The sequence below is a fragment of the Oreochromis niloticus genome, linkage group LG12 (assembly GCF_001858045.2).
Source record: "Oreochromis niloticus isolate F11D_XX linkage group LG12, O_niloticus_UMD_NMBU, whole genome shotgun sequence".
Lineage (NCBI taxonomy): Eukaryota > Metazoa > Chordata > Actinopteri > Cichliformes > Cichlidae > Oreochromis > Oreochromis niloticus.
In genome coordinates, this window is record NC_031977.2 from 24,444,304 (window position 1) to 24,467,727 (window position 23,424).

General features: G+C 38.7%; 1 protein-coding gene across 1 annotated transcript in view; it reads left to right on the forward strand.

The window, feature by feature from the left end:
• Positions 1–362: 362 nt before the first annotated feature.
• The window catches only part of hsd17b4 (hydroxysteroid (17-beta) dehydrogenase 4), a 36,145-nt gene continuing 13,083 nt past the window's right edge, over positions 363–23,424 (forward strand). Inside the window, exons 1-12 of the mRNA XM_003451062.5 lie at positions 363–529; positions 1,031–1,084; positions 3,198–3,305; positions 4,760–4,819; positions 4,974–4,995; positions 5,205–5,251; positions 5,469–5,553; positions 8,544–8,731; positions 10,163–10,254; positions 10,429–10,453; positions 10,597–10,725; positions 15,760–15,872. Of these exons, the coding sequence (XP_003451110.1) occupies positions 478–529; positions 1,031–1,084; positions 3,198–3,305; positions 4,760–4,819; positions 4,974–4,995; positions 5,205–5,251; positions 5,469–5,553; positions 8,544–8,731; positions 10,163–10,254; positions 10,429–10,453; positions 10,597–10,725; positions 15,760–15,872 (975 nt within the window). The 5' untranslated portion in view covers positions 363–477. The remainder of the gene's footprint in view (positions 530–1,030; positions 1,085–3,197; positions 3,306–4,759; positions 4,820–4,973; positions 4,996–5,204; positions 5,252–5,468; positions 5,554–8,543; positions 8,732–10,162; positions 10,255–10,428; positions 10,454–10,596; positions 10,726–15,759; positions 15,873–23,424) is intronic.

The following is a 23,424-nucleotide window of genomic DNA, read 5'->3' on the forward strand; positions in this document are numbered from 1 at the left end:
AATGGAAGAAAGAACGTCATCCGTGCTGAAAACAAACTGTTTTGCAGTTTACAGCTGGAGATATGAAGAAAAATGGTGTTTTAAAAATTGTTGTGAAACATAAGAACACCTGCACTGCTGCTAATACAAGCAGTCTTTGAGATTTCATCACCATTATCCTTTATCTTTTTTTGACTGATTATCTTTCTTGTTGTAAAATTCAGATGCTACAGATTATGTGAATTGGACAATGTCATAAAACAGCCTGAATAATTTTAATATCAAAATTTGAGGTCAAAGTACACAGATTACACGTGTAAAAACTGATAAAAACGTTGTAATAAAATCCTGGCTGCTGATTGGTCACTGCTCGTTACAGTCTCCCTATATCGCGGAAGTGGAACTTGTCAGAGTTCATCCTGCTGTCTCAGAAAGCCAGTGCTGCAGCTTTTGTAGCCTCTGTTACCCTCTCAAACCAGACAGTAAAATCTCAAAACAATGTCTCTGTCTTTCGAGGGAAGAGTCGTGCTTGTTACTGGGGCCGGAGGAGGTAAAAATCGCCGTTAGCTGAGCTGTCGACTATGTTGACGCTAAAATAGCCTTTGTATTGTTAGCACCAAATGCTAATCTGGTAGTTGTGGAGTTAGTTTCTTAGTAAGCAGCCCAGTTATTAGGACGGAAATTGCATTAATCTTTTCTCTTCTTGCGCGTTTGTTAGCTGCACAGGTGCTGTAATCACGGAGTCTTGCTGACTGCTAACACTAGGCAATAACTGCAATATGGTATACCTAAGCAAAGTCAGTAAAGCAAGTCTTTGTTATTGTTATACAACGTGAGCTATTTTAATTCGAGCAGAAACAGACGTCTGTCGGTCTTTTTATTTAATGGACACGGAGAGCAAAGTACGAATGGTGTAATGGCTTGTAGCTCCAGGGAAAGTGTGTGAAAGGGCATGCAGCAACAACACAGCAGTGCTGCAGGTGGTGATGGGTTTTTTTCATTCTTTGGAAGTAAGCTTATACCTTTTACTCATGTGTCTTTCTTTGCACAGGTCTTGGCAGAGAATATGCACTGGCTTTTGCTGAGAGAGGTGCCTCAGTAATAGGTAAATAAAAGATATTCATTTTTCACTTATTTTACCTTGTGTTTCTATCATAGTATTGTTAAGATGTGCTGGGACATGTGCAACAAAGCAGAATTTGGCTTATCCAGGTCAATGAAGTAAAGTCAAATCTTATTTATTTATATAGCACCTTTCAACATAAATATTACAAACAGCTACAGAGGAAAAATGCCAAAACATTGAAACGAAAAAGTTACTTAAAAAAAAAAAGTTTAAAAATATTGAATTTTTGCTGCTCTTTCAAAGACCTCACTGAGTCGACATATTCCAGGGTCAGAGGGAGAACTACTGTTGGAAAAGCACTGTCTTCCTTTAGTTCTCAGCCTTATATCCTGCATAGCCAGCCTACCCTATTCAAAAGACCCCAGGGACCTCCTGGGGATGTACAGATGTAAAAGTTCACCGATGTGTGCTAGTGCTTGTCCATGCAGAGCTCCAAAAGTCAAAACCAGAATCTTAGAAATTGGACTCTGAAGCTAATGTGGAGCATGTGGAAGTTAATTAGCAATGCTGTGATATGTGAAAACTTAGAAGATTTAGTCAGGTTCTGAACAACCTGCAGACGTTCCAGGGAGGTTTCGGTAAGAAAAGTGAACACTTAATAACAATAATCCAGACGTGATGAAATCAAGGCATGAATCACAATTTCCAATTCAGAGCGTGACACAATGGAACTCAGCTTAAAAGCAACAGCGAAGCAGAGATGTAATATGAGCATCCAGAAAGAAAGCTGAGTCAAAAGTTACACCAAGTTCCCTGATAGATTTATCAAATGTGGTATAGGGACTTAGAGTTTCCATGTAGGCAATGGCAATGTACCAAGTTAAGCTGCCATGGTAACATAGCTGTAGACTTAACCTGTGCTGGTAAACACCTAACCTGTAATTTAGTTAGTTTACATACTCCCTCCCTTTAGGGAGAGAATACTCGGTTTAGTTTATCTGTTTTTTGATGAAGTTCTCATATTCAAATTTTGTGTGACGGTGGACACCAACAACAGCTCGAGCTGATTCAACTTTGGTGAAAATCGAGTCAAGGTCCCATCAAATGTGAAAATCAGTACAAACTTCATATTACCCACAATTTTTTATGGGTTGTCCTCAAGGTTCAGAGCGTTTACTAAGCCTTGGGGGACATGAGTACCTTGGTTGGCTAAGCATTTGACCTTGATCTTTATTGTTACTTCCCAAGGTCAAAGTTGACCATTACATTTTTTTTAAAGAAAGTAAAATATTGAGTAAAATATCATATGAAAGTGCATGGAGAGAGCTGTACAACACACTTCTTATTTTTTCAATATGATGCCATAATAGGCTTATGTCAGCATCATAAAACATCAAAGTTGTAAATATAGACCTTGCCCTTTGAGGGAAGTTGTGGTCTCTCAGTGCTGTATTTTTATTTTTTTAATTAAAAAAAAAATATTGGTGAGTATCATATTGGTATATACATTCATATTTAGTTCTGCATGAATCCAGCTAGTTTCATATATCCTGTTCATGGTTTGAACATAAGGTTTTTACCACTTTATGTTCATATCACTTGCTGCTGACTACATTAAAGCACCAGCTGATTTTTACCTGAAATGAGCAAAAACGTGCAGATTGCTGCATCTGCATGACATACTGGTGAAAATACCTGCTGGTTTAGTGGCGTTCCAGGCTGACATTGAGTTGATTTGGAATTCACTGATTCAGTGTTAAGAGACTGCCACTGACTTCCATATTACTAAGTGAAACACATGACAGTTGGTTCCAAAAATGTGGGGCGCAACAGAACTCCTGTATCAGATGTCCTGAATTGAGGTGCTATACAGAATTGGTGGAGGGAGAAGTTGGACTTACATAAATTATATCGAAATTGTCAGTGAGAACCTTGCATTGCAATGACTGTTGGTTATTTTATTCTTAAAATTACGCAGTTGCAGCCATAAATATTTTCTAATTTCAGTATAGTCCTCCTGCCATGACTGAATTTGATCTTAACTCTGTCAAGGAATCAGCTTACCTGTGCTGTTTTCTTAACCTAATCACTCATGGAGAATTGCAAAACTCACCCCATTATTGCTAATCTTTTTCTCCTTGTTGCAATAAAGTGAATGACCTTGGGGCAGACACTAAAGGAGGCGGAAAGAGTTCTGCAGCTGCTGATAAGGTGGTGGAAGAGATAAGAGCGAAGGGAGGCAAGGCAGTGGCGAACTATGGTGAGTTCTCTTCTCTTCTGCTTGCTTCACGTATTTAGTTCATGTAATGGCTGAGTGAAAAATAGTATTGATTTCTATCAGCTGGACTTGCTCAGTGATGAAACTGTTGGTGAGTATTGAAGATGTGTCTCACCTTTAGGAGAAAAAATAGTTTTTGAAAACAAAACAATCACTCTGTTTTATTGGCAATTTTGAATGTTGACTTTTTGTCCATTTTTTTTTTTTTTTTTGCCACACATCACATCAGTACTTAAACTCGAAAGAAGAGTGAGGCCATAAGCTTTATCACTATAAAAGTTTCTTATATGCCTCCCAAATCTGCTCATTGCTTCTGTATATATAACTATGAGCCAACTATAAAGGAAGTTCAATATAGTCAGGCTTTCTTTGAATTAGCTGGCTTGATAAAACCCCAGTTGTAGATAACGGATACTGCAACAGTGATTATCAACTTTGTTAAGCCTGGATTCCTGCTTCAGCCTCTGTGAGTGCTAATATAAAAAGTGACATTTCCCATGTCATAGGACTCTTCTTTTGCACAAATTGCTGCCTGCTCTGATCATTATCACATGATGATAATAATAAAATGGTGATAACATCTATAAATAAAATAAAAATAAAGCAGTGAAATGCAACATCTTGCAAATAAGACAGGAAATTAATTCCGCAGAAAATCATTAATCTTTGGATTTAGTGCACAGAGCGGTAAAATAAACAGTATAACTCGAGTTAATTATGTTAATGCTGCTGTTTATATCTAAGGTGTTGGCTGCACGTGTGAGCTCTGAAACTTTACACTAGATACATTTAAACTTTAAATGTTACTGTCCCCCAGACTTATAGAGGAGATGCGGAAATGGCTTTGTAATAGATCAAAGTGAAATAAATCTTATTGATTGAATCTTTGTATGTTTCGTGACTCTGCAACTCCAACAGCGTAAAAGAGACTTAGCAGGAGATTAGACCACCACCATATGTTCATTTGTACACCAAATGAACCTATGCACATTCCAGTTGTATGCTTCTGCTTACAATAAAGCTTATCTTAAGTCTGATAAATCAGATGGTTTACACTGATGTAACTTTACAGCTGAGCTTCATTCATGACATACGTAAGGTAGACTGCTTAACAACTTGTACATATAAAATGTATTAACCCAGCAGAGCATCTGTATTACATTTGGTGAAAAAATGCTGATTCCAGTCGATTTTAACCTAAAATTCCCAACTAGATTATATATTCATATATTCAACATAAGTTACTGCTGTGATTGAACCAGGGGGGAAAATAGTCACTTTTGTCACATGAAAAACTTAGATTTTAAACTCAGTTAATCTCACTTTGAAGTACACCCTGAACTAAAGCTAACAAGAAACATTCTTTTAAGACCAATTTCTCAAAAAAAAAGAATGTAAAACTGTGAAAAAATGACAGTTTTGTTTTGTCTATGCAGATTCTGTAGAAGATGGAGAGAAGCTGATCCAGACAGCATTGGATGCATTTGGAAGAATAGGTGTGTATAAACCTTCTATGGAAATCCTGCGGCCACTAGTGCTGATACCTGTCACTACTGATTTATGAAATTATCATAAAATGATTGTCAACAATGTCGTTATAGTTATTCACTGACTTTAATATCTCTCTCTTTTTTTTTTTTTTTTCCCCAGATGTTGTTGTAAACAATGCTGGGTAAGTCCTCTAACAGCAATAATCACACATTTTATTTATTTATTTATTATAAAAAAATGTTTACTCATATCATCTGCTATTAGAATGGCCATTTGGTTGCAGTTTCCAGATTCATTTGAGCATGTAATATTGGCTTATTAAAAAAGGGGGAAAAAGCTAAATGCAGAAAAAAAAATCCTAAAACGCTTTCTTTGCTTTTCCCTACCAAGAATACTTCGTGACCGATCATTTGCCAGGACGAGTGATTTGGATTGGGGTAATTACACTTTAATCTTTATATTTACTTCTCATTACTTACACTGTGTGTCTTCTTTTGTTTGCCTCACAATGATATATGTAGATCAATATGTTTTAAATTGTGTTTAAAACCTGCCATATGCTTCGAACCACACTGTTCTAATGCTAAATATCAGAGATGTGTATTGTTATGCGTTAATGTTTACTTGTGTTTTTCCTCTTTCTCTGCATCACAGACCTCATTCAAAGAGTTCACTTGAGAGGCTCTTTCTTAGTGACTCGAGCTGCCTGGAACCACATGAAAAACCAAAAGTTTGGCAGGTAAGTAGCTCAGCTTGTAACAGCTATTGACGCAGGTAAAACTGTGTCATCCTCTTATTACGTGGGTAGGATATTTTTCTTTCCTTAGATCTGTCAAGTTACAGTATCCTCAACAGGCAACATTACTGGAGTGTTATCAAGATCTCGGTACCATGTGATGCATGCTCATACGTCAGCAACAGTACTAAAGATAATCTGAGGCCGACAAAAAACTTTGACTAAGTGGTCTCTTGAGGATAATTGTCATAGACATATTCAGATGCTGCTTTAGTCAATATGCTTTAATACAGATAAACCTCAAATGGTGCAAAACCAAATTCATATCTTGGGTTGTTTTTTTTGTTTGTTTGTTTGTTTTTTATGATGATTTTTTTAATATGCTTTTATTAGCATGATTTTGTGATTTATGGTTTTGTTTTTGTTTTTTTCTCTTTTATTTTACACCATTAAAAACTGCTGGATCAAGACATGCAGTGTTAGAAAAAGTCTGTAAACCTTTTGGAATTACCAGGATTTGTCCGTGACTAATACAATTTAGTCTGATCTTTGTCTAGTTCCCAAAACACCAGCTTGATGTTCCATAGCACCGTTGGAATATTGAAATAATCAACTTGTTCTCAACCTGAAGTCATTTTATGAAAGTTGTCTTTTGCGCATAAGGCACCGTACACAGAGGGATATCAGGAATATTTTAGAGATCTGCAAACACTGCAAACAGATCTGGGGGTTAGATGGGTACCATTAGCATTAGTCCCAGGTTTATTAGCTGTGGCTAATAAACCTGGGAATTGTGGTCAAGTTGCACATCTGTTCCATATGCAGCTTACTGCCCACTTCACTGAGACTATCCTACACTTCTTTTGCCTTTTCTAAAATAATTTATTTCTTTGGCTGCCTTGGAGCAAAGCGGACCACAACCGAGTGAATATGTCAGTTGTGTTTATGTTCTCCTTTGTTAACATTTAAGACTTTCTTGAACTTGTACTGAGGATATGTACAGACTGGCTTTGGCGACAGTTATTTTAGATTACAATGTATTAATATATCGTTAGCTTCATAGCATAAGTGCCTAAGTCATTGTCTGGTCAAGGTGACTTAGGCAATTATGCTATGAAGCTAACGATATACATTATTTATTTGGAACTGATGAAACAATTAAGTTTCCCTTTTTGTTTCATGTTCTTCTGTAAAACCTGAAGATTTTACTTTATTATATGTTATATATATACCTGTGTTAGTTGTGTTGTTCTTCAGTATATTCATCAGGTTCAAGTTCAGACAGTAAAATAAATAGTATTTAAAACAAAATTAACCTTAATCTTCACTTAGGAACAAAAATGAACCTTTAATCTTGACAGAAATTGTGATTTGATTTATAACATACGAATATTTTTTCCATGTCGCTCAGCCATTCTAGTGGATGATTGTTACTAACTTGAAATAGTGATGACTTGGCAGATGAAGTTTGTATTGATTTTTGCTTTAACGATGCCATGCATTGCTTATGGAAGATAAATGATGACAGTGTGGGCTTAAACAGGCATGCAGTGCATTTTCCGATGTTTGATTGATGGGGGTTTCACTTACAGGCCTCTGTTGCATGTGCAGCTAATAACATTAGCAGTGGCTGTTTTCTGGAACGGAACTGTTATTGAGATTTTTATTAATTACAGATGGGCTTTTCGTGACCTGCAAAACATACTCTGAACAAAAGCCTGTTTTATTTATGTTCAGAAATAAGTCTGTGTTATAGTTTGCGTAGGAATGTTGCTCAAGTGTTATCATAGGTAATAGATGTCCTTCTCAAGTGCACACAAGCCATTTTACACAAATAGCAGCTCATAAACACTAAAGTAACATTTGTACTGCACTGGGCTCAAGAGCATCTTATTACTGTGTAGAATAAAAAACCCTTTGGAAATAATGATGCTGATATTGAATGAAGGTTGTCCGGTGGCGGTGGTTGGCTGCTTTTTGGTATAGTTTGGATCTGCTTGCCCCAGTTAGAGCAGTGCTTCTCAAACCTTTTTCTGCTATGCCCCATTTCAGAAGACAAGTCCAGGCTCCACACCCCACATTTTAATTTTTTTAAATTATTCCTCTTCCAAAGAGTTCTGAGTGATTAGCTTTAGTTTTAAACCATGTATAACCCAATAACACAATGTCCCCATCAGTGGGCCACAAGGAGGTCATTAAATGGTGCAAAAAAGGATGTACTAAGACCTTACAAGAAGCTGTCCACCAGCATCATCAGAACACCAGAGGAGGGACTGTCTCTAGAATGAACAATGTCAGTAGAGTTCCAGAAATGTGTAGAAATGATGTCAAGCTTTATTAAGCCTGTTCTATAAGCACATCGTGGCCCACCGCCTTACACTTCGTGTTTTTGTTTTTCATTTCATTTGTCATCCCTCTGTATTTTGCAATGCTCATGGGAAATTTTAAAATCCAATCTCGGTGTGCAGTCACCTCAAACAAAAATGTACGGTACATTTAAAGGTAAAACCACAGCAGAAAGAAATGAAATGATAAAGGTCATAGCCTGACTCCCCTGCTCACTCACTATATGAAAACATGAAGGAATACACTTACATAATGTGTTTATGTTCTGGATCAAGTCCCTGGTGCAATATTTTATCATGCGATGCTCTTTAAATATTACTGTGCTGAGACATTTGAGCACAGAAATTGATATTATAATACGGAGTATTGTATCTGATGACCAGCAAGGTGTTCCTCAGAAGTCTCCTGCACCTAATGTAGCGTTGTTTATGATGGTCACCTTGTTAAAGCTAGTGTCTGCGTAAATATGCTAGGATTGCATGACTAGATGCTTACATATGCACGTTCCTGGGTGTAAGCAGGCATGAAAAATATCTAAGTCTTTGTAAGATTGTGTGTGGAGAGTCCGTCTGGGTCTCTTATGACTCCTTCGTGATGCCTGTCACTTTGCATTAACCCTAACGTTGCCTCCGGTTTTCTGTGGCCAGAATCATCATGACTGCTTCAGCCGCTGGGATCTATGGCAACTTTGGCCAGGCCAACTACAGCGCTGCCAAGCTGGGCTTGCTGGGGCTGGCTAACACTTTGGCAATCGAGGGTCGCAAGTACAACATCCACTGCAATACGATTGCTCCTGTTGCTGGGTCACGGCTCACAGAAACAGTCATGCCTCCAGGTAAGAGTAAAAAACATATATTGTATGCAGCTGGTATATATGATGTGGGTCCACACACTCTTAAAGATAATGTTTTTTTTTCTTTTATCTCATTGGACAGGCTGTAATGGACAAATGGGTTTTAACCAAAGCATTTTTTGAGAGCGGTTGCATAATGTAATACCATGTAATGTGGATTTACAAAATTTGAGGCAACAGCACTCCCGTTTGACATGCAAATTTTTCATCTAATATTCAAGAGCAGTGTTTTCTTGCTTTTCCAAGGGCCATGATGAAATCATGCACCCTGTGAGTGCTTTAAAAGTTTTAATGTGTCAGCCCTTTATTTAGGCAGGCGGCTATGTCCTCCTTGCATTACTGTATGTGTTGTCTTCCAGTATTTAGAGAAAAATTCAAAGTAAGCCAATAAATCATTTATAGTTTTTGTGTTGAACGTATTTTGGAAAGAGGGCATACAGCATTGAATGCCTACAATTAAGATTAAGCAACTAAGATATAGAATTGGCAATCTTATCTTGTGTATTAATATAACACAAAACAAAAAAGCATCACCCTTAAGAATAACTGGGACTGGGAATGTTTTTCCAACCCCTGACTCCGTATTTGTAGAAGTCTGAACGTCACAGTTACACTGAGCCTGCTCTGTGACTCCAGCTCTGGAATAAGAAGTATTAAGTGAATTAAGGGAAAGGTTTTGTTGCCCTGCCGTGCCGGCCTACGGAAGCATCTGTCGCACACTGCGCTGTGCCAACTGTCACAGGGGCCTCACCTTAGTAAATGACTTGGTTCCATATGCTTGCTTTCACTCACTGACACTTTTCTAAAAAAAATTAATGACAAAACCCATCTTGCTAAGCAGCAGCGAGTTCAGTGAAGCAGAAGGGCTTCTTTTTACCACTAGGGTATAGATATGTTCAGCACACACAAGGGATATTAAAAAAGAAAAAAAGAAAAAAAAAGTTTAAGCTTGTGGCATATTTTCTTTTTTCAGTTAATTCCAGCATGTTTAAGAAATATTTCCCTAACAGATTGCTAGTACTAGGACTCGTACTGACCTGGTCTCATGAATTCAAGCATTCTGTTTGTTTCTTCATGTGAAGCCAGTTCATGTTTTTGCCATCTGTCTTGCTGAAGATTATAAGTTAAGCAAAAAAACAGACAGTATGTAGTATCACTTCTTACTGTGTAATCATGGGAATATGTACACATATGATGATCAGGGGCATTATTGCAGACCATGTTGGTTAACCTTACCCTAAAATATGCAGTTTGTTTATTAATAGCCAGATTAAATCATAGTTCAATAGCAAAAGGAAAGGTGCTTTTACTTTTCGTTCTCTGTATAAATGAACCAAATGCAACATATTTTAAAAACCAAGACCTCCTTTGCCCTTTATTACAGATGTAAACCAGATGTTTTGTTTTATGTAGATCTTGTGGCGTCTCTGAAGCCTGAGTATGTTGCTCCTTTGGTCCTCTGGCTCTGTCATGAACAATGCCAGGAGAATGGAGGACTGTTTGAGGTACTGAGACAAAAACACATTTGTTTCACTTCAAAACTGTCACTACACTGCTTGTAGCTTTGTGTCATCTTAGAGAAAAATAATATACAATAGCATATTCTTTTTCTATAGAGAGGCAATATTTCTTAATCTCCATGTGCTTTTGCTCTTCTGTTCATGTTTGATTCCCTTTAGGTTGGTGCAGGCTGGATTGGTAAATGTGAGTACTGTGTGTTTTGTCCAGAGGAAATGTCTGTATGCATTTGCCATATTCATTAGTCCCCCAGACTGCTGCTACAGTATGTGTGGGGTTTATACTGTGCCATGACCCCTGTATTTGTGTGTGGCTTTTTGTGTGTGTAGTGCGCTGGGAGCGTACTCAGGGCTATATAGTGAGACAGAAGAACCAATCCATGAAACCCGAGGCCATCAGGGACCACTGGGAAAAAATATGTGACTTTACAGATGCCACCAAACCTGCTAATGTACAAGGTCAGTGATGCACCAGGCCAAATACACACTTACGCAATTGGTAACCTACAGAAAAATGTATAAGTGTGTGTATATCGTCACACTTGAGGACAATATACACACATGACTTCAAGTCCGTCCCCATGGGTTTTAACTTTTTTTTTTTTTTTACTATATTAAAATATGTTGAAAACAATTTAATCATAAAAGCAGATTGTTCACAATAACTAATACATGGCTCACAGAAACAGTCATGCCTCCGGGTAGGAGTAAAAAACATATATTGCATGCAGCTGATCTATATGATGTGGGTCCACACACTCTTACAGATACTATTTTTTTTTTTTCTTCTTTTATCTTATTGGACACACTTGAGGACAATATACACACACACACACACACACACACACACACACACACACACACATGACATGACAGAATATGGGCTCCGAGAGAAAAGAATGAATAAAGACACTCTGAATAGGCAGGCTTTTCCCCCTTTCACTCATAGTGGAGTGGAGTAAAACATAGTAATTCAGCCTAAACAGGCAAAGATGAGCTAAATGGAATTAAAATGAACGCTGTTGAGGTGCTTGTCATTTGGATTTCGGATGTGATTTAATTCTGTTCTGCTGAACTTGTTGTCTGTGTCCAGACTGGATATTAAAATTACCACCATTACCTGAGGCCTCAGTCAGATAGTTTTATTGATCTTGCAGCGAGCAACTGGCAACCACTACATTGGCGAGTAATTTGTATTCCCCAACTGGTTGTGAGTTTGCTGGCAGTTGCTAGCATGACACTGGTTGCAAAGAGGCTGCACTGAAATCTCCTTGTGATTGCTTTGGGTGCTAACAGTGAACCATTAGTTTGCATGGAAGATGCCAACTTGTCTTGCAAACTAATTACTAAGCAGTAATGAAACTGTGAGAAATGCAGTGCAATTCAGAAACATAAACATGTTTACCAGTCTGGATGGGCAAGATACTCATGGCTATGAATGGGTGAATGAGATATGCCGTACACCGAACCTGGGCTACTGCACTTTAACCATATGCTCGTCTGCTCCCCACTGAGCTCAAGTGGCTCCCAGAAAGTTTTTAGGTTAAAAAATATTACACTCACAAGTGATGAGGTTGTCTAAACATGGACTCACAGTACTGCAAACCACTGTGCCATGTGCTTTCTCTGAGCAGATAGTCGTCACAGATGTGCTCTAGTGTAACGTTTCACCAAGACTGCAAACACTGCTTTTGACAATTTCGCATGTGAATTATTTCATGTTACTGAAGCTCAGTGGTCTTATCCGTCAGATCTAAAATCTAAATCATCATCTAAACTATCAGATTTGTCCATCATTGTTAAAAGAAAACAAAAAATTCAGTAAGTAATGGAAGATTCAGTCGAGAGATGTATGTATGCTTTTATGAAAATGTAAAACGCAGTCTTTAAGAATTGATTTTGCCTTTAGTCTTGAATGGTCATTTATTCGCTGTGAGCTGAATCATTTCTCTTCAAAGCAGTAACCACGCAACACAGCCCAGAGATGAGACTATTTTCACAGCGGCTTTCCTTATTAGTGCCCGGATCACACTTTCACACTTGTTTGACTCACTCTTTGTTGAGTCAGAATTATTCAGATTTCAGATCATTACGTGGCTACATAACTTGCCCTTTGGTCTTGGAGTAGTAGTGGGCTAACTTTATGCTACTCTAAAGAAATTCATGTCTTTCATGTTTTAGAAACATGGCCTTAGTAAATGTCTAGATATACACAACCTTTGAGTCATTTTCCACAATACTGGTTTATACCCAAATAAATCTGCAGTTTTGTTGCAACATTTTATGTGATATTGGTTGATTGTTAGAAGAGAGGGAAATAAAAAAACGGTGTTTTGAGACCTGTCTTTTAATTAAAGTTGTGATTAGCCTGTTTTGAGTGGAACCACTTTTGAAGAGCTCATTGAAAGGAAAATAAAAGCACCTGGCTTGTTAGCCCTCATGTAGTCATGCTGTCAGGTTGAGCGCTTATGAGAGTGATAACCTTCTGAATTGACATTTTCAGCTCATCTGCATTTACAGTGAGTTAGGTAACAATCAAAGACTGAGGACCAGATGGTGGTGGAGATGATGTGATTGAGGTGGAGAAAAGAAGCCAAGTTCAATATGATGTTGAGTGTGAGCGAGTGCAGTATTGTTCAGAAAAGAGCTCCAGCAAACAAGAGGCTGGCAATTGTTGATTATTATTTCTCTCCACCTCCTCCACCTTATCCTTCCTTTCATATCCACATTCAAAGAGAGGGTGGCGGTGTTAACATTAACAGAATGGGGGTGGCAGTCCCACAGGGCACTAGCTGGTCTCATTAGCATGGCTTTGTAGTACCACCTCATTTGTATCTTATTTGTTGCTACCTCTGTTTGGTAAGTGCCTGCCACTGAGTGACGGTAATAGGATCTCTGGTCTTCTCAGTCTTACCCTGGTCCCGGTCCTTGCACGTGTCAGCTATTTTCCTTTGTTCATGCAACAACAGGTTGAATCAGCATATATATTTAAAGAGTTGTGTCGCCTGTGTTGTTACATTTACACTTTTTGCGTGTTCTTAAAACAACCTGAGAACCCACAGTGAGGACTCGTGCAAACAACTGTTTGAATAGAGAAATGTTTATTCTGTAGGTACATAAGGGCTCTCATGTATTTCCATTTTAAAGCTGCTTCTGGATCAGTATGTTTTAGACTGAAATTCATTTATTCAGCATTTGTATTGATTCACTGAAACTTGAACCCCAGGGTTGTTGTTCTATAGCCGGGTTAAAAAAAAAAAAATCAGTCTTTGCGGTTTCCTAACTGTGAAACCAGAATGAGCAACTACACATTTGAAAGAATATTTCGAAATTCAAAGACCTCTCAGTGCAATCATCAACTCAGAGTGAAGTTCAAAAAACGCGACCAAATTCCTGTTTTGCAGCCTTTTAACATTTAAACACTAAATGCTAATGAGCTGAACCTACTAGTACATGCCCATGCTGCTGTATTATTTCATCTGCTCATACTGATATTTAATCACACGTAGAAAATGTAATTAACTATAGTAATTACAGTAATTGTAGGTCTCCTGCAATGCTCAGGTCCTGCTCAATTATATAAATGTTGCTGTAGTCTGCTTGGTTGTTGCTAGGCGACGTGATCACATAGTATGTCATGCATAATTCAACCTTTTGTAGATATAAATTAATGTTATTGTCATGCCATTACAATGATACAATGGTTTTATAATGCATTATAGTTGCATAAACACTAGAAAACTGGTCATTTTAGCTCAGTGGTAGGGTGTATACTGATTATGTCATAATATACAAACCTCCAGGGGACTAAGATGTTCCTTCAGACTTGTAGAGGGAGACTTTTTGCATTATATTAAGAAAGATATAATGTTTATTTAGAGTCGATATGACCTGGAAGAAGGTGACTTTATTTCCATCCATTTAATGTTAAAAATATTTTTTAGAGCTGTTAAGTTGTGTCGTACATCGCTTTGATGGCTGGCTGTCGTTGTCTAGGTAACCTTTTAGTATACTTACTACCAGCTCATATGATCACCAATGAGTGATACTGTGCTCTCATTGGTGGACAGTTCAATTGCTAGCCTGGATGTTGATCATATTTTTTTGTGTTCTGCCCACTTTGTGTTTGACTGTGATTTAGATTGTTTGACTTGAACTCGCCAGATGTCATTCATTTTCTCTGGTCTCTGGTCAGCCGCCACTTTGCTGTAAATCTTTTCCAGTGTGGATGCATCTGTAGAGCGAACATTAACCTTATTCCTGCAGATGTGTTGTTGTAATTCAGATTATCTGGCTGATCGCTTCCCTCAAATGAACCCCAAAGATTATCAAACTGTGATAATTGTTTCTTTCTTTCATTTTTCTCTCTTTTTTTTTTTTTTGAACAAATTTTGCATCTCTAAGGAGCTGTTATCATGATTTTAGATTGAAAACACCCGTATTTTCATTGGTCGTTATTTAACATTGATTACAGTTTAACTGTTTAATTTCTGCAATACAGATTTTTTTCTGTTAATGGTTTGTCTTATATTGAATTAGTAAAACTTGAATAGATGCCATTTGTTTGTGGAGCAAGTTCTAATATGTAATAAATCTGAAATGGCACGCAGTACCTAGATGATGAGTATTTGGTCAAATCCAGCATGATGGGGAGGGGGGAAGGGGAAAAAACAAGCGGTGCAGAAGGAGTTGGGGGGAGGCAACAGTCTTCCTTCTGTTTGCAACACACACTCATTCTCTCGCTCTCTCTCTCTCACACACACACACACACACACACACACACACACACACACACACACACACACACACACACACTGTGTACTCAGCTGGAGACTGCCCGGCATGGTGAAACACACTCAAGATACTTCTTAGACTTGCTGCACAGCTTGGGGTGTGTGTGTGTGTGTGTGTGTGTGTGTGTGCGTGTGTGTGTGTGCGTGCGTGCGTGCGTGCATGCGTGTGTGTGTCCAGGTCCCAGCATGCTGCTATGTAAAACGGCTCCCTGAACTGCTCTCCTTCATTAGCCGAGTTGTAAAAACCACACCCCACTGACACAATATGCTTAATGAAACATTTGACATTTAGCAGATGATTATGTTGATGCTTATTCGTTATATTACCAAGAGCTACACGAGAAGACTAATTATTATTGTCATGCCTTTACAATATATTAAGCTAAGTGCAGCATCTAACTTAGTGGCACAATAAAAACAATCTGTGTAAGTTATTGTTCGCATAGATAAAATAAACTTCACACAGTTGTTTTACAAATGTCATTGGTTTTCCTTTAAGACGGGTAGTTTCCTCTTCTGTAGCAATTGTTGATTTCTACTCATACAAGAGAGCCAGTTTCAACACTTCACTCATGCTGTGTTTATTTCCAAATGAAAATAAAACTCTTTGACTATTGCTGAGGAATAAATTCATCTTGCTGAGAAGTAACATGATTATCTTGGTTGGCTAACAGCATGTATCGCTCTCACATTTATTTAGAGTCTCTGCAGTCAATGGTGAGTGTGCTGTCTCAAGTGGAATCACAGGGTGATGTTGGTGTGAATCCAGCAGCAGCTGCAGCCTCTGCAGGCTTGGGATCAGGGATTGATCCTGTAAGTAAAATAATCTGTTAATGTGTTTTCTTGCTTTTTTCTTCTTTAGTTCAATGTTGATATAAAACTAAATCATAAAGTTTAGTTTAAAATCTGTATTTACAAGAGTCCTAACTGCTGTCTCTTGGCTGCTGTGCGTTATATGAAATGTGGAACATGAGAAACATCAAAGGTGGATGTCAGATATCAGTCAGACGTAAACAAAAACTCAGAGCAGCTGTTTATTAAATGGTTTGCAAAACGCATGTCTTTGTCTGGGGGGGATCACTGCATGTGTTTAATACAGAGCCAGTGTATATTAGTAAAAGTGGAAGTAGCTACTGTGACAGGTCTAACTGATTTGTGGAGTGATGTTTTGAAGGCTTTGCCCTAGCATCTAGGGCATCTGCCCTTGCATCTGACTATAAATCGAAGGACTTTCATACTCGTATGGTAGCAATTTGTCCATGACATGGTATCAATGCCTGAAAGGGATCAGGGTGTGGAACAGTTGCATCTGCAGGTACAGAGTAGCATTATAACATTTGAACTAGCTGGCTAGTATTGTAACTTCAGGAGATATATCTGGAACAGTTTAGATAACTGTAGACATAGCTTTTAATTAAAAAACATCAGGACTTTATTATCTAATGCATCTGGGATGCATTTAGGAAACATGAATAAAGAAATCTTAGGCTGTATGTCCCTGATATCCATTCATGCTTTACTTTTTATGATGTAAAAAACAGAGTTACCTTATAAAATCTTGCAAACAAACATACAAGATTTTTAAAGTCTTCCACTGTTTCCTGGCTTCTGCAGTTCTTAACCTTATTGCCATCAGTGTTACTCAGCCATCTGTTTTGTCTTCTTCATTTAATTTCTATCATTCTTCCTACTGAGACTATTCTACTCTCTGATATAGCTGGGTCATAATGACACATGCAGCTGTAAACCGTGTTTCCAATATGGCAACTCATGACTTTCTAATGTCAACACATTAAATTTAGTTGGGAACAATAATAAACCTCTCAGAAACTGCTCCTACGACATGCATGTGTACTTGATGTCACCTGTAAATATGGGACGGTACCAAACAAGGGCCTGCTCAGACTAGCTTAAAAATGTAAAGTACCTAAGCTGTTGGAGCACCACAGAGCAGCGATGAATCCCTGAATATGTCCTCCTTTACTTTACTGTGTTTCCTGTTACTGAAGCTCAGAAAAGGGAATTTGTTACAGCTCAAACATGGCTGAGTTCCTAAATAAAACATCAAGTTACAAGTAGTGCTGCATCCCGGCATGGTTCTCCACATAAACGGCCAAAATCTTGTATTGAGCTGCGTTTAGTATGCAGTAGTTAAACTGCCCAACAGATGTCCAAAATGCTACTCAAACCGAATTCTCTTTTTGCACAAATATTTAGAAACTTATTTTGAATTGTGTTGTCGTTGGCTGATAAAATGGCTAATTAACCGTGTATCTGAATCGCCACATCTAGAAGAATAAAGGAATGAACACTATTCAGTAGAGTGTGAAATGTGCATTGGTTAGGTAATGCACTGCTTAAAAATATTATTAGGTGCTGGATTATGCACAGTGAGGGTGTTTGAATGGTTCAGTGGTTACAGTGTACACCAAATGCATGCCTATACATTTCTGGACAATATTTTGGGTTTTCATTAAATGGCCACAATGGATTCATGTAGAAATTTAAAAAAAAAAAAAAAAAAAAAACTGACGGTGAAACATTTACCTTTTATGTACAATGGAATCAAATGTCTAAAAACAATAAAAAAATATGAGCATTTGTGGAATCTTTGTATATTTTAGAATATAAACTCAAAATGTTTAACAAAAAGCAAGATTTCAAAACTATGTTAAGCAACAACGACAAAACTTTCATGCAGAAGTATGAAATGAGATAAATAGGCCTGCAACAGGCCTGTCTAGTGTATATCCATACTTTCACCTAGTCATAGGCTCTGATGACAATAAATTGTACAAGTCAAAGATAATGTCAGTAGTACTAGCTGCCTTGGTTAAATAATTGTTTCTTCTGCTGCATCTTATGGTTGAAATAAAACTAAATTCTGCTCTGTGGTAAACTGTACTTTCACATCGGTGCACATTTTGTTTCTTGGTGTTTTATTGATTTGCCTTCTCAAAATTACCTTTTTTGCAAACTGTTCTTTTAAATCCTGTGAGACATTAACAGCACTTACTAGCCAGGTTCAATAATATCATGATTCAATGCCTAAATGTGAAATGAGGTATACTCACTCTTGTGTATCACTGTCCTCTCTGCTGTGGCTCTCTGAGCTTTTGTGGCTCCCTGGTTAGGAGATTTGGAACAGAGTCACACTGTAGCCTCAAGACAAACATCACAATCGTGTCCTCAGCTGACGTGTGTGTCTGTGTGTGTGTGTGTGTAGTTCTGCCCACACATGGTCTGCTAGTTGCATTTGTGCCTTTGTCCTTGTCATGCTAAGAGGTACACACACTGCTTAAGTTATCAGCTGTGCTGCTTCTGTATTGCTTGCATGCCATGGAGCTCCCTCTGTATACAGAGATTTGACCTGTATATTTGTTGTAACATTTATGTAGGCGAAGCAATATACCAGAGGCATAGCAAGGTTAAAATATAGAGGTTTTTATTCTGACTAGTTTAGTGACATGTTCATTCGACAGTAGTAATTACATAGTGTAGATGGTAGTGTCATTTGAAATGTCATGGTTCATACAGAGAGGTGTTTCTATGTTGTTTTCTAAATGGGGTGAAAAAGAGAAGAAAGCACCTTTTTTCATAATGCAATTCAAACTCCAGGTTTCAAGGTTAATCTTTCTAACACTTCCATAAAACAGACAATAAAAATAGAACTCGATCATATTGAAATGTGTTTATTGTGTGAGCCATATTTTTGTTCTTGCACTTCTTACTAAAGTAGGTTGGCCTTATTCAAAACTCAATAGTCTTTAGTTATCTTATACTAGGCCATAGTGGAGCCCTGTTCTGTTTCATTCTACCTGACTGCAAGAGACTGTATGAAATAACTGGATATCCTGAAAACATAATGCCGTTAAAATGACATATGTGAGCTGAGTGGTGCAAGCAACCTGATGAGGTATCTGGCTTTTTAACAGGCGTGCACAATGAGGCTGCAGGCATGCTATGCTGCTAGAAGCCCTGTCCCAGTGAAAGGATATATCACAGTGTGACAGTCAACCTGTTTGGTGTCTCAACATTTCCAAAGCAATCTACTGTTGTCCTCTTCCTTAAAACCAACTAGGCTACCAGAGCACACACTAGCACACCCCTGGCCAGATTGCCTGCTGTATGTCTTCTCTTGCTTCCTTTGCTCATGCACTTCACAGGATAGAGGGATACATACTGACCAGGGAGGGTTTGGTTTCCAGCGATCCCACTGAGTTTTGATGTCCTATCTCAGCTGCAGGGGTGTGTTTTTTCTTCCACACCCAGATCTCCTTCATCTATATGTATGGCCACTGAAGGGCTGGGCAAACCTTTGAGTTCTTGTGAGGAAACTCGGGCCCAGACCATATTAATTAATTGGGCATCATTAGTTAGGGCAGTGGTTCCCAAACTTTTTTTGCCAGGCCCCCCTTTGTTTTACAGGAAAAATGTTCGTGCCCCCCAAACACCTAACCCCCCCCGCACAAATACATCCTCCAAACACACACACCCGTGTTTTGCTCCATTGCAGTTTATTTCACACCTCAAATATTTAGTAAACAATTAAGCAAATACAAGTAAACGGCAATAAATTACAGGTAGTAATAAAATATACTACTAACTCTTTTACGCTACGTCCACACCTACACGGGTATTTTTGAAAACGCAGCTGTTTCTATGCGTTTGGGTCTTTCGTCCACACGTAAACGGCGTTGCGATTCACCGAAAACGGAGATTATTTAAAACTCCTTTTTTTGCGTTTATGTGTGGACGAGGAATACAGAGTTCGTCACGCAACAACAAAGGTATGTGCCTCTTTTCACGTCACGCTGTGCGCCACGTTATTGTTTACATGAGATGAATTGCAGAATGGCAGATAGTCAGATTAACAGTATTTTGTCTCTATCTTCAGGTTTTACACGCTTACATACACACACGCAGTTACTGTCCCTCCATTTAGAAAGGCAGAGGCGTCACGGTGTAATTATTTTACGTGTAGTTGGGTTTTTTTCTTGTGTAATATTCAACATTGCTGTCAATACATTTTTCAAAAAATGTCTCTTTGAGCAAAATGGGTTCAAAAACAAAAACAGCTGTGGGATACTGTTAGTCCGTGATTTGAACCGGGGGGAACAAATTACGGCAGGATCAGCCTGATATTATTTGTTTCCCGCTGTAACTTTACTGTATAAAGAGCTAACATGTCCAAAATGTCAGCAGTAGTTAGTCATTACAAGAAGTGTTTGTGAACTAAAAATCAAGAATGTGGGATCCTGTTTGTCCGTGATTTGGAGAGCCCAGCGCTGCTCCCGACGCAGGGAAACTAATTTTGCAGGGGAGACCTACCTTGGCACTTGTGCAGGTGAAGCCAAAGGGAAGATATGCTTCACCATATTTTCTAGTCTTTGGCTTGGAAGGAAGTTGGTTTGGAAACATATTTGGCGATACTTCATCTCCTGCTTTGCGTTTGTGTGGGAGCCCCGTCAAAAACCTGTCCATTATGCTAGCAGTGTCCAAGCTTTCTTTCTTTTTTTTTTTTCTTTTCATACCGCCCCCCCCCCCCCCCCCCCCCCTGCAATGGCTCTGCGCCCCCCCTAGGGGGCGGGCCCCACACTTTGGGAACCTCTGAGTTAGGGTATTGTATCACCAACAGGTGAAAGCTCATTTCCAGCTGATGTAAAGATCAACATGTAGGCCCTTAGCAGTGCTCTAAGCTTGTATTTCCAAATGTTACTGAACCACCGGCTCTCAGTCTTAACTATCAAAGTGTATGTCGCGCCTGTCTCAGCCCATCATGTTGTGGTGGATAATTGTTATGTTGGGTGTCATCCTCTGGTGGGTCATTTTCTGAATGGTGCTCTTTGCCTTTGGCCACAACATGCTGTCACTTCCTTCATGGAAAATACAATTGTTCTAGAAGCTTCGTCTTCTCCATCCTTTGAACCCCTCGAGGGGAGTTACCAGAGATGGTTATCTGGTAAGACTGCCTTTCTTCTCACTGTTGCATCAACAACGCATGTAACTGAACTTCATGCCCTGTCTGCTGCCATGGACTGTTTGCGTTGTCATCCTAATGGGCGTGGGATTACTTTGTTGCTCAACACTTCTTTTCTTTCCAGAATGCTGTCCACCTGTCATACCTATTATTTTGTCTGCCTTTGGTACTCAGAGAGGGGGCAGAAGACCTGTGTTCTAATGTCAACTTTGCCCTTTTCAGGCTGTAAGACTGTAGATTGGCACGAGTGCTGAGTTGTATAACGGATGCATTCTTTGTGCGTTATGGGCACAAGAAGAGATGTGCCTTTCACACTGGGTTGTTGATACCAATTCAGAAGCATAAAGACTTTGGGGTTTCCAAATTCTGTGCTGCAGTTGCTTGGGCTTCCTTCTTTGCCTGCTTCTACAGGGGTAATATGGCTGCCCCCCCTTTTCCCTGCGGCTGAGCTTGTGGTGAGTGGAGATCCCCTCTGACTTTGCAGGTATGAGTCATCCAGGTATTTCATGCCATCTCTTGCAGTCAGGAACAATGGAATGAAACGAGTTAAAACTGTAACTAAGGGTCTATGAATTCTGGTTGACCGCCAGAGTTATTGTAGGAATTTTGACGATTGCTGGGTGCGTGTGTCACCCAAGACACACATGTGACTTTCTTGGTACTGTATTGACCTCTGTCCACATGCAAGGTGGATATCTAGGTATTTCATATTATTTCATACATTCATATTTCATGGCTGCCATTAATACAGTCCTAGTTACATTCATACTCTTGTTTTAAATCCTCTCGTCTTGAGACAACAGCAGTTGTGTGCCTGGGCTGATCACATTATCCTCCTTCTCCTTTAATACATAAAGAGCCAAGTGTAGAGGAAGAAAAAAAACCTGTCACAAGGTAGTGAACTCCTAGTGCTGGTCCCAATCTGGGATAAATGTGAGGATTGTGCCAGGAAGAGTGAAAAGTCTGCGCCAACCCAAATATGTGGATCCATCTGCTGATAACTGTTTGGGCAATAATGAAGCAACTGTAAGTACTCCTTTAGTTTTAGGTTGGTGTACTTTATCAGAAATTGGCAACTATAGTTTTAATATAAGGAGTACAAATTATTATAAAAATGCCCATAAAGTGTGCTTTATTATTCATGTAAGTCTGTTTTTAGTGTTGTATTGATATATTTGGCAGCATGGTAACAAAATATCTGAAAAAGCAGTAGGACAAATGCAAAAATCTCAATCATGACTTAAAATGTGCATCAGTTTCAGGTGGAGGTGAAACAGTTGTTATGGATTTATCAAACAGAATTAACAGAGTACTCTGTGTGTGTGTGTGTGTGTGTGTGTGTGTGTATATAAGTGTTTTGATCAACTAACTGAGTAACAATTTAAATTTAATCACCAGTCTGACTCTTCATGGGAAAAGCAATAATTAATATATGAGGAAAAAGTGGCAAAATATCAGCAAGCTTAATTTGAAGTCACATATTTGTACACTGAATAATAGATGGAAAGAAGAGAAACAAAAACATAGATCTGCAGTGTGGAGCAGACAGTAAATGAGTGAGGGACAGGATAACAAAACCGTCCTAAAACAGAAATCGGTTTTGCTTTAAACCTTTTTTTCCTCTCCCGTATCATCTCACTTAAGTAACTGACTAACTTGACTTACTCCTACACAAGCCACTACTGCTTTTTATCCCCGCTCCTCAACTGCAGCTTTAATCTCGCCGTGTGCATGCAGGAGAGCAGGCACTAATAATATTCCCAAGTACTGGGAAGCTGGAATGGGTCTGAAAACGCACTATTCCCCACATCTGCATTTAAATGCAGTTTTAATTAAAAACGGCTCTCCAGAGGCCAGGTTTTATGATGTCTTTCGATCAGCTGAGAGATGATATTATGCAGAGTGTGAATCGCACCATTCTGCCAAGCAATATTGTTTCGAACAATAGCTGTCATTTTTACAGCACAGTGGTTGTAAACATTACAAATGAGCAACTGCAGTACTGCTGTGACTGTAATGTTGCCAGAGATGTATATTTATAGTGTGCTTTAACTGGATGTCTTGTATGTCTTAATAATACTCACTAACATGAAGGAGTCAGCGGGACCGTTTCACCCTCTTTGCTGCTCTGTTTGAGTCAGACACTTAATATAGTTTGTGCTCTTATGTGTCGCATACTAGTGCTTCAGTACAATGATAAACAACATTCATATTACACAGAAAGCAGGGCAGTAGCTGCTTCTGAGAACCCCGAGGACCTTCATGCTTTTCCTGGAATGTGTTTTATCCTTCAGTTAAAAATACATTTTTTAAGCAGTTTCGAGTTTATAGGATGCACTCAAGCATATTTAAATTTGACAATATTATGCTGACAAATAAAATATT